Raw genomic sequence first — 16,191 nt, forward strand, 5'->3', positions numbered from 1 at the left:
AATCTGGTAAAGTTGCTATAAGTATATCCTTTCTGATCAAATCTTGAAATTTAAGCTATAAAGCCAGTTATCTGATTATAAAGCTTGCTAGGAAAACACTGGTTTTTTCAGCCTCCACTAGAACAAAGGCATTAGTTTATTCAAAATATTATCATCCTTAACAGATTTCACCCTAGGATTCTATCCACATCTGACCCCAGGAACTTGTAAGTCATCCTAGAAATGGCTATGGATGAATTCCTTCATCCATAAAACTGGAGTCATATCCTCTGGTTTATCAGAAGCCCGGACAGTGTTTTGAGGCTTCATCTCGACAGCATGCTTTCGGATCGCTGCTTGCTCACGTAGAACACCAACTTCTTTCTCCAGTCCGCTTACAGTCGCTCGCAATGTCTTCAAATCTTCTTCCACTTCCTTGGACTTGTTCTTATTCTTTAACTTCTCGTCATCACTTAATGACTCTGAGACAATTTTATAAGTTGGATATGCACCTGCAAACATAGTAAAATGCCAAAATACCCATCATACAAGATTAGGAGCAAAACTGCATCATCCTGATCGTACAGTTTGAATTTTCACAGATCATCATAACTGCTAGTAAGAAAGCATGAAATAAAGTGAAGTGCATAATCTGGTTATCTATGGAAAACAAAAGAGTTTGGCCAACGTGGTGTTGGCAAAATTGGTTGAGCTCGCTCTCCCTACTAATAATTGCCTAGGTTCAAATCTTGCCAGTAGTCGCCCCTCATTGGTTCTAATCTCGGATGCAGCCAATGAAATTGGTCTGGGGTTCGAGCAACCTATATATCAGCCCCTGGATTTTGATGTACAAAAAAAAAAAAAAAAAAAAAAAAAGAGAGATTGTAAAGCCTATATCCCTTTTCTTTCTTTACCTATATACCTTCCCGGACTCCACTTTACAACAAAAATCATCAACAGAGAATCCTTTTTGATACCCCTAAAATGTTATTTTCATATCAAATTAGAAAGAGAATCGATAGAAAATGAGAGTAATTGCAATTTGAAGCTAAAAACTCAAAGATAGAAGATAAAAGTGGAAAAACAAAACCATGCACCATGGCTAAGCTTTAAACTATAAATATCAACATCAGAATCAAGACCAATGTGTTAAAATATGACTGATCAACAATCCATTAGCTGCAAACATTAGCATTAAAAAACCCAATAATATATAAAAGTAAAAAAGTATTCATTACCAGGGATGGTTTTAAGGCCTTCAATGCTAGCTTTCTTGACAACATCGGTTGTTACCCTGTAGATTTTTTGTCGGTTTTCAGGATCCGACATGTGTTGGTTCACCTTTTCCACTGCGTCAACTGTTACTACCTTGTTGACCTTGCTGATCGCCGCTGAACCATGATCGTAAGAGCTCTGCCAAAGGCCCTTGACTGAGTCGGTTGACCAAGAAATTAAGTCCCATATTCCCATTCTCGCTGTTTTCCTTTCCTTTCTCTTTGTGCAGTAATAAAGTGAGGAAGCGCAAAGCAAGCAAAAGCAACAAACAGGAAAGTGATCTTTGATTATTATATTCTTGTTTTTAAGTTCTAAACATAAAATATATTTTTATTTTTATTAAAATTTTAAATTATTATTTTATATATTTTATATCATATGATCATTATATATTATATTTAAAGTTAAAAAAACGAATATTTAAATTTTGATTGTATTAAAAATTTATTTTTTATGTATTATTAATATATAAATTTTATATATATTATCTCAAATGATATTATTTTATTTATAAAATAAATCAAATAATATTATTTTGTTAATAAAAAAAATTTTTTAATATATTTTTTTAATATTTATTTTAAAAATTAATATTTATTAATAAAATAATATTATTAATTTATTGATAATATATAAATTTTATGTACTAATAATATATTAAATATATTAAGTTTAATTATTATTGCCGGTACAGATTACGATAAATCCTTACAAACACTCAATCTTGACCCCACCTTTTTTTTAGAAGGCCCATTGTTTTTCAATCATTAATTCTTTGCTTTAGACTTGAAAACCATGATCGGATTTGTGATTAAAAATTTATTGCTACGTTTGGATAAAAGAAAAAGGGAAATAAATTAAAAGAAAGAAATATTATTTTAAAAATATATATTTATCTTTTATTTTGATAATTAAAATTAATAAAAAATAACAATCACTATTTAATTAAAAAGTGAAAATAAAAGGATTCATTATAATTTTTTTTAATTATAACTAGTTTATAAAATAACATATAACATCAAAATAATTTCTTTATGTTGACATATATTTTTTCTATTGAATTCTTTAAAAAATTATTTATTTATTAGCTCTTAACATTAAATTATTTTCCTTTATTGAAAAACATATCAGAAATCTTAAATTCATTGCGAGACCATAATAAAAAAAAGTGATTAATAGATTACACATTACAAAACTTCATTTCTTGGCACAATATAGGAAAGGAAAAAAAAAAAAAAAAACAATATATAGGAAAGAGGGACGGTGAACGGACGAAAAAAAAAAATGGTGTTGGACAAATGAAAATGAAATGATTAGGGGTATATTTAGATGTTCCATAACATGATTTTGAAAAATTAAAAATAATAATAGGAATAAGATTAATTATTATAATAATAAATTTTAAATTATTAGTAAAATATGTTTTTAGATGAAGCAAAAGTAATATTGAGATAAATTATAATAAAATAAAAATAATTATTAAAGAAATTAGATTAAAATATGTGTATAATTAAAATTTTAAAATTATTTAATATTTATTAAATTTATTTATTATATAAAGTTGTTTATAAATAATAAAATTTATTTACGGCATTGTAGATTCTTGATTTCAGTTTATAATTTTTTTTTTTTTAAAGTTGTTAAAATCGATAATAAGTCCGAACAAATAATAGGATTTTTTTAGTTAAAATTATTTTACGAAACAATTATTCATAATGTACAAATTCATAAAACAATTATTCAGTTTTCCTCACTTTCTTTTATTTAATTTATTTTTTTAAACAAAAAATTTCCTTTTTTTTTTTTTTCACTTTCCTTTTCCTCAATCCAAGCGTGAGACAAGTGAAAACACCAAGTCAAAAAACAATCAATTCCATGCTTCTTCCACATTCAAATGGTGAGTGTGTTAAACTCTTTTTAGACATGACAATTCATGTATACATTGATTTCGATTCTGATTCACATTCAACTCATATTTCAAGAAACAGAAGGAAAACAATGGTAGGGGAACCTTTCTGGAATTGGCCTTCTCATCGAAGCATTTATACAACATATAGAAACACCGGTGTCCTGACAAGGCAGAACCTTTTCCTCACCACACCAGAGTTCTAGTCCAGCCTAAAGAAGAAAATTCCAACAATAAAGAGCCTAAAATCTTCCTGGCTCAACATATGAACATAGTATCTGAAGTAATTAACTAATATGAAAATGATGACACAAACACAATCCTAAGAACAAGGATTTCCGATATCATTATTATATAACACATGCATAAGGTTTCTGGTTTGTCCAGATGGTTACTTCACAAAAACTAGACAAATAAAGCCCCTTCTCCAGCCAAACATACCAAAAAGCATGCGATCAGATAAATATAAGACATACACAAAGCATTAAACATCACATTATCAGAGATGAATTCTACTTTATACAGTATAAAACACTTGGAAAAAGTTGTCCAGAGACAGAGATCCTTGGTTTGACACTTTGCCATGATGTTTATGAACCTGCAAAGAAATATTTAACAGTTTCAGACAGAAATTAACAGGAATTTCACAGATCAAAGCAGGAACAAAATGCATGGCATAAGTATTAGTTCACCATAATGCCCTAACGGTTGATTGGTAGCTTACGACAAGTTACAATGCATATAACTAGAATTTCATCAAGTATGCTGCATTATAAGATGTAATGAGCATCAAACTATACAGATAAATTGGGCGTTTATTTCAATCCCAGCTCAAATTCTCCATAAGCTATAGTACTAATCATCTTACAACATAAAGTATCGAGTTCAAAACTTTACCATTGTCTAGACAAGCCAGTTCATAGAGACAATCCAGCAAATAACAACTCCAACTCCTCTTCTTGTGAAGCAGTTCTCTAGCATAAACAAAAAGGCAATAAGCATCAAATCCCTCTAATAAACTCTTATGCAACTTCCCAAGCCAACTCGAACTTTTAAGCATCGATACAAGAATAAATCAAGCGAGAAATATTTTGACTACCTGAATTGACAAAAGTTGAAGAATTTTATTAAGAACTCGCAAGCGATGAGTAACATAAGTACTGGTCGCAGGAAGCCGGCTCATTCTTTTCATTTCTTCATGAACCGCTGCGGTTTTTTCTTCATACCCCATTTGCTTCCGTTGAACTCTAGGTTGAGTACTCCCACTTTCCTCCATAGTTTGATCAATAACAACACCACTTCTCTTGAATTGTTCCAAACTTCACATGACATACAAGAACTAAACAAAAAAAAAACAAACAAACCAAACAGCCAATAAGCATAAAAAAATCAAAATGGGGTTATAACATAAAATTCCAATTCCCTTTGAAAATCAAGGAAAATATTGAAAGTAATTAGTTTATGTGAATTATACTGCTAAATGTTCTTCTGGTCATTCTTACAATAATAATTGAAAATTCTTTTTTAAAAAAAAGAAAAACAGAAACAAAACCAACCAAAAAAAAAAACTTAAAAGCACCCAATTACATAGATGCCCAATTATGATTTCTCCTTTATATCAAATATAAATAAATGAAAATTTTCTGGGAAAAAAAAACTCCAAATTCTTGTATAATACTTGATAATACGTTCTTCATGGAATGAATAATTAAATTTTTTTCATTTTATTATCCAAATAGAGTTGAAATTACGTCAAACAGAAAAAAAAATTGAAACTTTAAAAAGAAAACAGAGAGAGAAAGGGGGACTTACGGTCAGAGTGGTTGTCTCAAAAGAGGCAGCTTTAGGGAGGCTGAAAGAGTTATTCGGTAAAATAGCGTACGCCGAATAAACAGAACGCGGCGTTTTATGGAATTATAGGCCTAATTATATCGGATAATTCCATAAAAATAAATAATTTAGGAGAGATGTAAATTTGTATTTATTTATGAGATGTAATAACTCCATTGGGTGTTAAAAAAATCGACCAATTGAAAATTTTTTTATAGAGCTATTTTTTATTGAAATTATAAAGATTTTACAGTAACATAAAATTTTATTTATTTTTTTAAATCAAAGTAAATTATCTTTAAAATTTCAATCACAAAATGAGAAGAAAAAGAAAAAGAAAAAAAAGCCCATGCAATTAATGCAATTAAGGTCAAATGCAAAGACAAATATACAAATGGAAGCAATTATCCAAAGGAATCCATTATGAGCAAACGATTAGTTTGAACCATGTTAGAAAGAAATGATATTAATGTTAATGTTATTAACAAATAAACAATGGTTTCAAATAATTATTAATTCTATGATTTTTTAAGAGTAGAAGTTGAAAAAAATTTAGGTGCATAATATATTCTTCTAAATTCAAAGGTTTACAAAATTAAAATAAAAGTATTATAAAAAAATATATTAATTGAGTGTTAACTTTAATGACATATCTATTAATTAGACTTTTAAATATTGCGATTCAAAAAAATATAAGTTTAACATTTCACTTATATCATATGAGTTAAATAGATAGAGATTAAAAATAGATTAAAAATCTAAAAACAAATGATGGTATTTTTTATATATTTTTGTTAAAAAAGGGAAAAGATAATGTATAATTTATCAATTAAGACAACTCAATTGAACTGTGATTTTTTTTTTTTATCAAAGACATACTTACAAAAATAAAATGTGGAAATAGTTTTGACTTCTATAATTTGGAGACCAACTTCAATACCTTCACTTTCTTTCAAATAAATTTATGGTCCTTTGGGAATATTTTACAACTTCATAATTAGAGAACACCAAAGCCTACCATCTTCATAGAATCAAGTAATTTTCCAAAACTTTTAGTTCCTAATCTAACAACCCAACCTAACCCATAGTTATATATGCTAGTGTATTAATTTTATTTACTACTCTGTTTTTTACTAAAATTTCTTTAGTATTTCTTATATAATATCAAAATCAATTGAAATTATTAACGTATAGTGTTTGTCGAATAATATTAAAAAAAATTTAAACACATCGATCTTTAATTTAATTAATTTGATTTTATGTTATAATTTCCTTAAATTGGCTATGATTCATTTATTTTTGTTTTGGATTATTAAAAAAATCTAATTGAACCATATTAATATGTGAACAATTATTAATCCAATTATATAGTAGTAACTACAAATCTAAAAATATTAATTTATATTAGGTTGGTTGAGTTGGCAAATATGAATACTTTAGTTGTAAGCCTTAAATTATATTCTTGCTGTTGTCCAACTGCAATTTTGATTGACTCCTACAACATGCCTTACCCAAGAATGGCATAACTTCACCTTGCCTAAACTTTAAATGCCAAAATAATAACTTGATACATCGGACTTTAAAAATAAGTAATGTGATTCAAATCTTCAAATAGAGTAATCTCTACTTAAATTTCATCCATCACTTGAATTAATAAGCACAAGTTACTTAAAGTATTTTACTGCTATTTTGTAAGGGTGTAAATAAATAGATCTTATGATAAATCGTTTGTGAATATATTTGATTTTTATTCGTTTATTAAATTTAACAAATAATTTTGAATAATATTTTTATATTTATTTATTAAATGAATAGAATACGAACAAAAATCTATTTCATTCATTTATATTTACGAACAAATTCATTTAAGAGTAGTTTAAAATTTATTTGTTTATTATTTGTTTACTCTAATTTTTTTGTAAGATTTGTTTATTTTCTTTTGAATTTGTTTATATTCGTTTAGAGTTTTTTTTTTTTTTTAAATTTGTTTGGTTGTGGTATTTATAAACATATTTATTTATATAAGTTTATGAACATATTTTTTTTAATGTTAACGAATGAGTTCATTTAATTTAATCTACTTGAATACAAACTAAACGTGAATATCCCATCAGTTAAAAGAATTGAGTTGAACAAACATAATAATTTTCTTACTGAATACGAATTAAACCCAAATACTTAAAAAAAAAATCACAAACATACATTCATTCATTTGTATTAGATTCGTTTACAATCCTATCATTTTGATACTAAAAATATTTTTAAATTGGATTATCCTAAAATCTAAAAATTTAGTATATAACATTTTAAAGTTATTCCAAAATTATCATAAACCTAATTATTGCCAAAATGATCACACTTAAAATGGTAAATCTATTTAATAACACATACTAAATGTGAAAGAAGTTTTCTAAAATAATACTAAAAGAAATCAAAACAAACCTTACCTAATTTTTAAAAGTAAAACAAATCAAAACAAATATTGTCCAATAATTTTTTAAAGCAAGAGAAAGGCAAAAATGCTCCACCATAAAAAAAAAAAGGATGCCACGTGTTTTCACACAATTCCATCATGGATTCAGGAATGACAGAACTCAGGCACAATTGACCTCAGGTGATTAAAACCGTTCACACGTGTGAGTAACCGTAAAGGTTAAACTCCGGCACTCCGCCAACCAACAAATGTTCACACGCGTGTGAATAAGGGAGAGAACATATGGGCAGCTGAAAATCCAAACCGAAACCGAAAATTCCCCGAATAAATAATTAATTAATTAAAAAGTCAAGCAGCGGAGAGTTAATTTTTTTCAATTCTTTTTTTTCTCTCTCTCTCTCTCTCTCTCTCTTTTCTATTTCTTTTTATTTCTCTTCTTTACTTTCGAGTCGCATAAAAATCAGAGAGAAAGAAAGAACGGAAGGAGAGAGAGTGGAGGAAAGAAGAGAGAAAGGAGGAGAGGCGTAAAAAGACTAAATTGTCCTTGGCTTTTTTTTGAAATTACCCTTTCTTCTTCTTCTTCTTCTTTTGCGTCATCGTCACCATCTTAGTCTCTCTCTCGCCGTAGATTTTTCTTTTCGTTTCTCAAACATGAACGAGAAGGCCAACGTTTCCAAGGAGCTCAATGCGAGACACCGAAAGGTGATCTTAAATTTACTTTTTTCACCCTGTTTTATTCAATTCCGATTTTTATCTCTTTTTCATGGCTTCCTTGAATTTTAACATTGTATTGATTTGATCTGTGTTTGTTAAATCAAGTTTTGTTGTTTTCACCTAATTTTGATTTAAACTTTTTTTTAAGGGATTTGATCGAATTGAATCTTGTATAGCGAATATGAGCTGATTTAAGGCATTTTTTTAACATGAATGAATGGTGATTATGTTAATATTGTTATCAGATTAAGATCGGTTTAGATAGATGAAAGTAAATTCATTGAGATTAATTGAATTTCCTCCGCTAAAAATTGCATTTTAAAGGAGATCTAAACTCGGTTTTCCTCAATCATTTTGCTTATGAGGTTTGGGCTTTTTTTGCCTAATTATACTTTTCCTTTTTAATATCTTTGTCAAGTTTGCGGATTGACGGTAGTGATGTTTGCTGCTGGTTGAGATTGATTTATTCACATAGGAAAAACTTTTGGAAGGTTGATTTTTGGACCGTAAGAGCAATTTTACACAATCTTCGTCTGTGGCATCAATGCATACGAATTAGGTTGTGGAAGGTGTTAAATTCCTTTATCTTCTTTGTATATTTATATGTTCTCGCAAATTTTTGGGTTCTTGTATGTGTACGATATGATAGACTCATTCAATCAATGATTTTGGTTATTGTATATTTGATGTTCGGCCAATATGTTATCTGGAATAAAGTTCTTATTGTTTCATTCTTTCACCTCATTCGTGCAGATTATTGAAGGTCTTCTTAAATTGCCAGAGAATAGGGAATGTGCTGACTGCAAATCCAAGTATGTAACAAGAAAAAGCTAGAGAGATGATGTGAATATCATAATAGCAAATAACTGAGTACCTAAAATAGAAATTGTCTTAATGCAATAGAACCTTTCTGTAGATTTTTGTCATCAATTGGTGGTGATATAATTCATTCTTATCATAGGTGCTAATAATTGCCTCATTTCTCTGCAGAGGTCCAAGATGGGCAAGTGTGAATTTAGGTATCTTTATATGCATGCAATGTTCTGGGATCCACAGAAGTCTTGGGGTACACATATCAAAGGTGATTTTCCTATCTCTGGAATGCTTCCTGACTCAGAAAATTATTGAATTGCTGACACTGTCTCAACTTCTGTACTTCATTCACATATACATTTTGGTTTGTCACAAGTGATTGGATTTGTGCCGTTACATTCTTGGAAACAAAATTTGTTGCCCCGGACATATTTTCTTATGTTCAATTTTTTATTTATAGAGGTTAGGAATTACTGGTTGAAGTGACAAACTGTTTTTTGTCGTAACAAACTAAAATATTGGTACAGATTTGGTTTACTCAGATGTTGAGACTTGGGAACGCTACCTATTTTTTCATTTATCTTTTTCCTGCAATGTATCTAGGTGAGCCTGCAGTCATCCAAAGTGTCCCGAATGCAAACAGTTATCCTAAAGAAAACTTTTACCTGATAGTTCTTGAACGTATTTTCTCTTCTAAAATGTTACCCATTTCTTGTTAAAATGTTCTTTTATGATTAGTGGAATACAGTTTATTTTTCCCTAGTTCATGTGTGCATCTTACTGGCTCTTGCTGCAGGTTCGATCTGCTACCCTGGACACATGGCTTCCTGAGCAGGTTGCTTTTATTCAATGTAAGCTTTTTTGTTAGCTCATGAATTTGTATTATTCTGATTGATAGTGGTTTTATGTTAAGATGGAGAAGAGCCTACTAATATGATAATGACTTGTCTTATTATACAGCAATGGGAAATGAGAAGGCAAACAGTTACTGGGAAGCTGACTTGCCCCCTAATTATGACAGAGTTGGAATTGAGAACTTCATCCGTGCGAAGTATGTCTTACAGAGTTTTCTGGAAAACCCCTGTTTTTTTCTTTTTTTATAGTATTTAGTTTTAGTGTAGAGCTTTTTGTATTATTCTGCTTCTTGTTGTATATTCTTTTAGGTATGAGGAAAAGAGATGGGTTTCTAGAGATGGAAAATCCAAATCACCGCCTAGAGGGTTGGATGAAAGGGCTCCTTCACGTTGGCAGAGACCTACAGAAAAAAGCGGCCATGGGCACATTAGTAATTCTGAGAATTCATTTGAGGAAAGGAGGAACATTCAAGCATCTAGCAGAAAAGAAAATCTTCCTGCAACAAGAGTTAGTCTTCCTGCCCCTCCAAAGGGATCTAATCAGGTATTACGTTCTTTTGCTGGTTATGTGCTTTTGTTTTTAACTCTTCTAGAAAACCACAGTCATTCATTTTTCTTCTTAATGTGTTTTGCTCTTCTAGAAAACCACAGTTATTCGTTTTTCTTCTTAATGTGTTTTATGTGAATAACCTGAGAGCTATTAGCATTATAATGAAAAAGAATGAGGAAAATGCTAAAAGAAAAGGTGGCTTGTCACTCTTTAAAGTTGCAAATAAATAGGATCAATTAGAACTAAGGTCTTATAATTGTTTCATGCATGGTTCAACCTGCTTTCTTGCTTCTCTTTGTATCATATTTCTTTCTAGTAATTTACTCTCTTATTTATATGTTCTCAAAAAAATTTACTTTCATATTCTTGTGCTGATCTAATAGGTTAAGCCCATCAAGAAGCCTGAATCTGTTGTTCAGAAAACAGAACCGGTTGTTGCACCAGCTGAGGCAACAAAGCCTGCTGTAGTGACTGCTTCCACTGTCACGCCCCCTAAATTTGATTATGCTACAGACCTTTTCAACATGCTTTCCATGGATGATGGTCCAAGTGAAAATGGTTCTGGGGCTGCTTCTAGTGATGATCATAATTGGGCTGGTTTCCAGTGTATGGTCTAAAATTCCCCGTAATTTTTTGTTTATTGGCATCATCTTGAATTTTATGTTTATTATCTTGTTAACATGCTTTCTACCAAGTGCCAACCACCTGGGAATTGAGAGTTATTGTTGCAGCATTTTATTATTGCCATTGATTTTGACACATAATAATTTGCAGCTGCTGGAGAAGCTTCCGCAACTGACAAAACCGATCCACCAAAAGCTGCTGAGAAGAATACCCAGACTGCTACTCGAATTGAGGATTTGTTTAATGATTCGCCTCCATTAACAACCAACCAAGTCCCAGAGAAGCCCCAACAAGATGTGAAAAATGATATTATGAGCCTTTTTGAAAAGGTATATCTTCAACGTCATTTACTTGCATCTTAGCAAGGCTTGGTGTAAAACTAAAACTTATATCACTTGATCATTTGCTGGTTGGAGCTAATCAGACTATTCTTTGACATTTTCACATGATTCTTGATGAACATCAGTATGCATTGTACGTGTTTTTTTTTTTCTTTGCTGGGGTTAAAATCATGGTTTGAATTGATTTCAGTCCAATATGGTGTCACCTTTTGCAATGCATCAACAACAACTAGCTTTCCTAGCACAGCAACAGTCCATTCTGATGGCTGCTGCAGCTAAATCTGCTCCTGGAAATACTCAACAGCCTCAATCCAACGGTGCAAGCATACCCACTCAACAACAACTAGCTTTCCTAGCACAGCAACAGTCCCTTCTCATGGCTGCTGCAGCTAAATCTGCTCCTGGAAATACTCAACAGCCTCCATCCACCGGCACAAGCATACCCATTCAACAACAACTAGCTTTCCTAGCACAGCAACAGTCCCTTCTCATGGCTGCTGCAGCTAAATCTGCTCCTGGAATTACTCAACAGCCTCCATCCACCGGCACTAGCATACCCACTCAAACTTGGCCAAACATTGGCTATCAAATACCTGGAATGATGGTGCCAGTTGCTGGGCAGGCTGATCTGCAGAAATTTATGCAGGTAGACTCCAAAATGTAGTTGCAATTGTTCCTTTAAAGAAATATATCTAGCAAGTTTCTAATTTTTGCTTTCTTTTTTCCACTGTACTAGACAATGAAAATGGGACAGACACAGCAAGTGGGAAACTCTGTTGCTAATCCATCATCGAGGTACATATTTAATCTCTTTATGCTTGATTTTGTCAAAGTTCAATTCTTTTCATTCGATGCGTTTCTCCCGTAGTACTGTCTACTTTGCCATGAATGTGTTCTGATAAAATAAGTATTCAATAGGTTAGAAATTTTACCCATAAGTTGCTTCATGCTCCTAATTTTTGCTGCATCTTTTCTTGCAGCTTTTATGCATTCGGGCAAGTTACCCCTGTAAATGGTGTTGCAACCACCGGAGCAAGTAAGCCTCAATCAGCTTCCCCAATTCCGTCAGGAAATTCTTCACAATCAGGAAAGGATTATGATTTTTCATCATTGACACAAGGGATGTTCACAAAACAGTAAGTTGCGTCGAGGGTAATGATTGCTGGCTTTGTCATACCATACCAAAATAGTTATTTTACAGGAAATTAGAGCTTCGGAAAGGTTTGGGGGGCATTGTAAACTATTTGTAGATGCCGTTTCAGTGTTATGTTTTTTTCTCCATATTTTGGATGATGGCTTCATTTGTATGAGTAGATTTATGCAAGCATCTAATAAAAATGAGTTTAGAGTGAATTGGATTTATCATTCCTTCTTAAACATGCTTCTTTGAGCAACATTAATTTTGCATCTTTTCTACTTTTTAACGGTTTAGGAAAAAGGTTAAGAGCTTGATTCTCACCAACTGAAGACTTTTGAAAATGCTTGAACTTCATGATGAAAATGGAATCAAAAGTGGTTAATCTCCAAAGTGGATAAAGATTGTTTTATCTTTTTTTTTTAAAATGGGTTATGGACCTATACCTATGTTCCATGAACACCCTTCTGCCTGAGTGGGCCTGTATTAAGCCTTGGGCTCTTGGGTTTAGTCCTAGCTATGTCTTTTTAATTTAGATTGTTCAAAAAGTGATTTATCGCCAATTTAATGGCTCAAAATCTTGACTATGATGTGTGCCCCACCAGAACTTTGAGCCCAAAAACAAGTGGTCCATCTTTGACCAGTGGAAAATGTAGTCAATTCAGTCGTCACATGCCTTTATTGATTGAAAATGAATCAATTTAATTATTCTTAGCAATAAGAGTTTAGGTTTAGTAACATAACTATTACTACGTTTCATTCATATTGTCACGTATTAATTATAAAAATTAATACATTTTAGCATTTTTTTAAAAGAAGAGTTTTTATCTTTTATTTTCCTTTAAAAAAGAGAAAAATGTTGAGTTCTAGATTAGCCAAGTGTCCATTCTCCACTATATTTGTTCAGAAAAACTTTATAATTATAGTTTACATATAAATCTTTAATTAAAAAATCATATGTCAGTAATCAGTCATAGTTTTAATGGATTTGTAGATTTATCTACTATTTTCTTTAAAAAATTGTTTAATAAAACTGATAAATTAGAATAAAAATAGATTATTTAAAACAAGTGACTAGTTTAGTCTAAATCAAGATTCTAAACAACTATTAGTAAATATTAATAAAAAAATTAAAATTATTAAAAGTTGATAAAAGTCAAACAAATAACTTTAGACTTTTATATTATGATAATGTTATTTTTACTCTTAATGATGATAAACCATTACATTCTCGACCACTTAATTTTTTTAAAGTAAAAAAAATTAGATTTTAAATCCTATAAAAGTCTTATAGAATACCTTAAGTATAAAATGAAAAAGTCATAGATCTTAAAAAAAGGATTAATTATTTAAATATGATAGAAGAACTATATGAAATACATATAGAACTTTTTAAAAGGTTTAATTATCATTATATGCTTAATTATGATATTATTGATGAAAATAGCTCAAATGAAGAAGATAAAGGAAAAGAAAAAATTTTAACTACTAATCCAATAGTAAAAGATGAAACAAGTAGTACAAAATCTTTATCCTTTGAAGAAGTAGATAAAAAAATAGATACTAAGCCTACACCTATGGATCTTGATCAACAAAAAATTGATAGAGAAAAAAGAAAAATAGAAAGAATTTATAATCAAGAAATTGATGATAAAAATAGGTTTGGTGATGGAATCGAAAAGTATATTTATAAAGATGAAATCAAATAAACAGGAACATCTTATGGAACTGTTATGGAACCTATACCACAATAAAATTTTATAGAATATTTAAACAAAAAAACTGTTGTTCAAGAGGTTTTTTTACCTCTATCCATTTGGTGAGAGACAATTTTACAGATGAGAAAAGTGTGAGAAAAATATATAAGAGAAAAAGTAGAATGAGAAACTAAGAGGGGAAGGGAGTCTCTGCTTTTCCTCTTTATTCCATCGTACTTTATAATACAATTTTCCTCTCATTAATTAGGGTAGGTAAATAATTAATGCCTATAATAGTAATGAAACTAATTGTCAATACTTAATTTTGACAAAAAGGTAACTTTTGACTTTTTCAAAAGATGACAATAATTTGTAATGAATATATTTGCCTTATCATATCTTGTTGATGTTGATTTCGCATGATGTCTTATTATTCTTGAATATTATCAAGATTTATTAATTTTTCATCATCCGGATTGAATGATTGTAGAGAACTGGTTTTGATTTTGTTCTAAATGTTCCATCATTCTTTGTATTGAAATAATAAATGTTGAAGATGGTCTATGTCCTTCATTTTTTATAATTGTTCCAAAAGATTCATTGTTTTCTGTTCAGTTGGTGGCAGTTTTCTTTCATTGTAGGATCTTTGAATGAATATTCTATGGCTGTTAGTTGAAGCAGAAACTTAAGGATATCAAGATTTTATTATTTCACAATGCAAGGTTTTTACTTTGTTCATCATAGATATTCTTATTTGGAATTGGTATTGATTGGAAGATGAAAACTTCCTTAAAACTTGATTAAGCTATTCAAAATTCTTATTGATTTTTTCAAGAAGAGGTACACCCATCAATTTTTGAATTTTTCATATTTGATAAGGGTGGATAAACCTTTCTTTTTGATAAATCTCTAAGAGACTGGTAATATTAAAATGAATATAATAAAAATATTGAAAATTTTTTATGAAATCAATAAATTTTGATTTAATAAAAATAGGAAATTATTTTATCAAGTGAAAAGAAAATTTTTGCACAACTATTTGGCCTACTAATTCAATTTCTATATTTATTATATCGAATGATTCATGATCCAAGTCTAAAGTTTATTTTTGGAAAAAGTTCTCTTATTCCAGTATTTTTAAGATATATCATAGAATTATCTTTCTGAGAATGATAATCTACAAATTTTTTTTGTAATAATTTTTCTATTTCAAGCAGAATAATACTATTTATTCTTTGAAATATCTCTTTGGGTAAGAGAATTACAGCTTTTTCAAATATTAAAATTTTTTTAATTTTAATATTTTAGAAGAAAAATTTGTTTTTCAAAGAATTTAAAAAGTGTCAAGAATTCAAAAAGTTTCAAGAAATTATTGATCTTTTTAAGGGAGTATTGATTTTCATTAATAGCAAAAAAGTCTGGATCTTGCTCTTTTAGCAAGTTATTTGTACACATTATTTTGAATACAAGTTCTTAAAATCAAGCTTGTTGATTAGCTAGAACTTGTGCTAATTTTGTCATGTTTCTTCTAAAATTAGTTTTGTTTTCAAATATATGGGCTTTCCATACATTATTAAGTATATTATATAATTCAGGGGGTAAATCTAGATTATAAAAATATTTTATTTTTAGAGGAGGTTACCTTGGTTTAAGCAATTCCTCAATTCTCTGAGGACTTCAGAATATGAAATAGGTGTTCATTAGTTTGGATTTTGCAAAAATTGAGAAATATAGGGGACTTGAACAGGTTGCATTACTAATTGTAATGAAAGTTGTAGAAAAAAATATGTTTGAAGAGAATAAAGATATCCTAGATTAGGACAAGGAATTGGTGGTCTAAAGTAGGATACGATTACTTGGATTAGGATTTTGAAAAAATATATTTTATTTAGATTGCTTATTCTAAATGGTGATCCATTGTCTTTATTGCTCAAGAGATTTTTTGTCTCTATCTATCTGGTTTGTTTAAAAAATCAGCAAGAATATTATTAGATCCTTTAATAAATTAAATAAAAAATTATACCATTTAATCTTTCTAG

The 16,191-nt window shown here is 29.7% G+C and overlaps 3 protein-coding genes across 3 annotated transcripts; 1 reads left to right on the forward strand and 2 right to left on the reverse strand.

The window, feature by feature from the left end:
• Positions 1-43: 43 nt before the first annotated feature.
• LOC149511704 (uncharacterized) lies at positions 44-1,527 on the reverse strand. The gene is made up of 2 exons (XM_089754594.1): positions 1,218-1,527; positions 44-491 (listed from the first exon to the last, which is right to left on the reverse strand). Exons 1-2 carry the CDS (start codon positions 1,447-1,449, stop codon positions 217-219), a joined length of 507 nt encoding a protein of 168 aa, XP_089610720.1. The 5' UTR covers positions 1,450-1,527; the 3' UTR covers positions 44-216.
• Positions 1,528-3,483: 1,956 nt separating this feature from the next.
• Positions 3,484-5,096, reverse strand: LOC111276497 (uncharacterized). Its single transcript, XM_022862240.2, has 4 exons — positions 4,973-5,096; positions 4,260-4,499; positions 4,058-4,134; positions 3,484-3,758 (listed from the first exon to the last, which is right to left on the reverse strand). Exons 2-3 carry the CDS (start codon positions 4,434-4,436, stop codon positions 4,078-4,080), a joined length of 234 nt encoding a protein of 77 aa, XP_022717975.2. The 5' UTR covers positions 4,437-4,499; positions 4,973-5,096; the 3' UTR covers positions 3,484-3,758; positions 4,058-4,077.
• A 2,682-nt stretch (positions 5,097-7,778) lies between these two features.
• Positions 7,779-12,682, forward strand: LOC111275785 (ADP-ribosylation factor GTPase-activating protein AGD5-like). The gene is made up of 11 exons (XM_022861294.2): positions 7,779-8,126; positions 8,892-8,950; positions 9,129-9,219; positions 9,748-9,802; positions 9,912-10,002; positions 10,115-10,349; positions 10,739-10,961; positions 11,130-11,308; positions 11,511-11,966; positions 12,057-12,115; positions 12,301-12,682. Exons 1-11 carry the CDS (start codon positions 8,076-8,078, stop codon positions 12,458-12,460), a joined length of 1,659 nt encoding a protein of 552 aa, XP_022717029.2. The 5' UTR covers positions 7,779-8,075; the 3' UTR covers positions 12,461-12,682.
• The last annotated feature ends 3,509 nt before the right edge of the window (positions 12,683-16,191 follow it).

Source organism: Durio zibethinus, chromosome 25, assembly GCF_047325235.1.
Source record: "Durio zibethinus cultivar Kanyao isolate XHJ-2024 chromosome 25, ASM4732523v1, whole genome shotgun sequence".
In the NCBI taxonomy this organism is placed as follows: domain Eukaryota; kingdom Viridiplantae; phylum Streptophyta; class Magnoliopsida; order Malvales; family Malvaceae; genus Durio; species Durio zibethinus.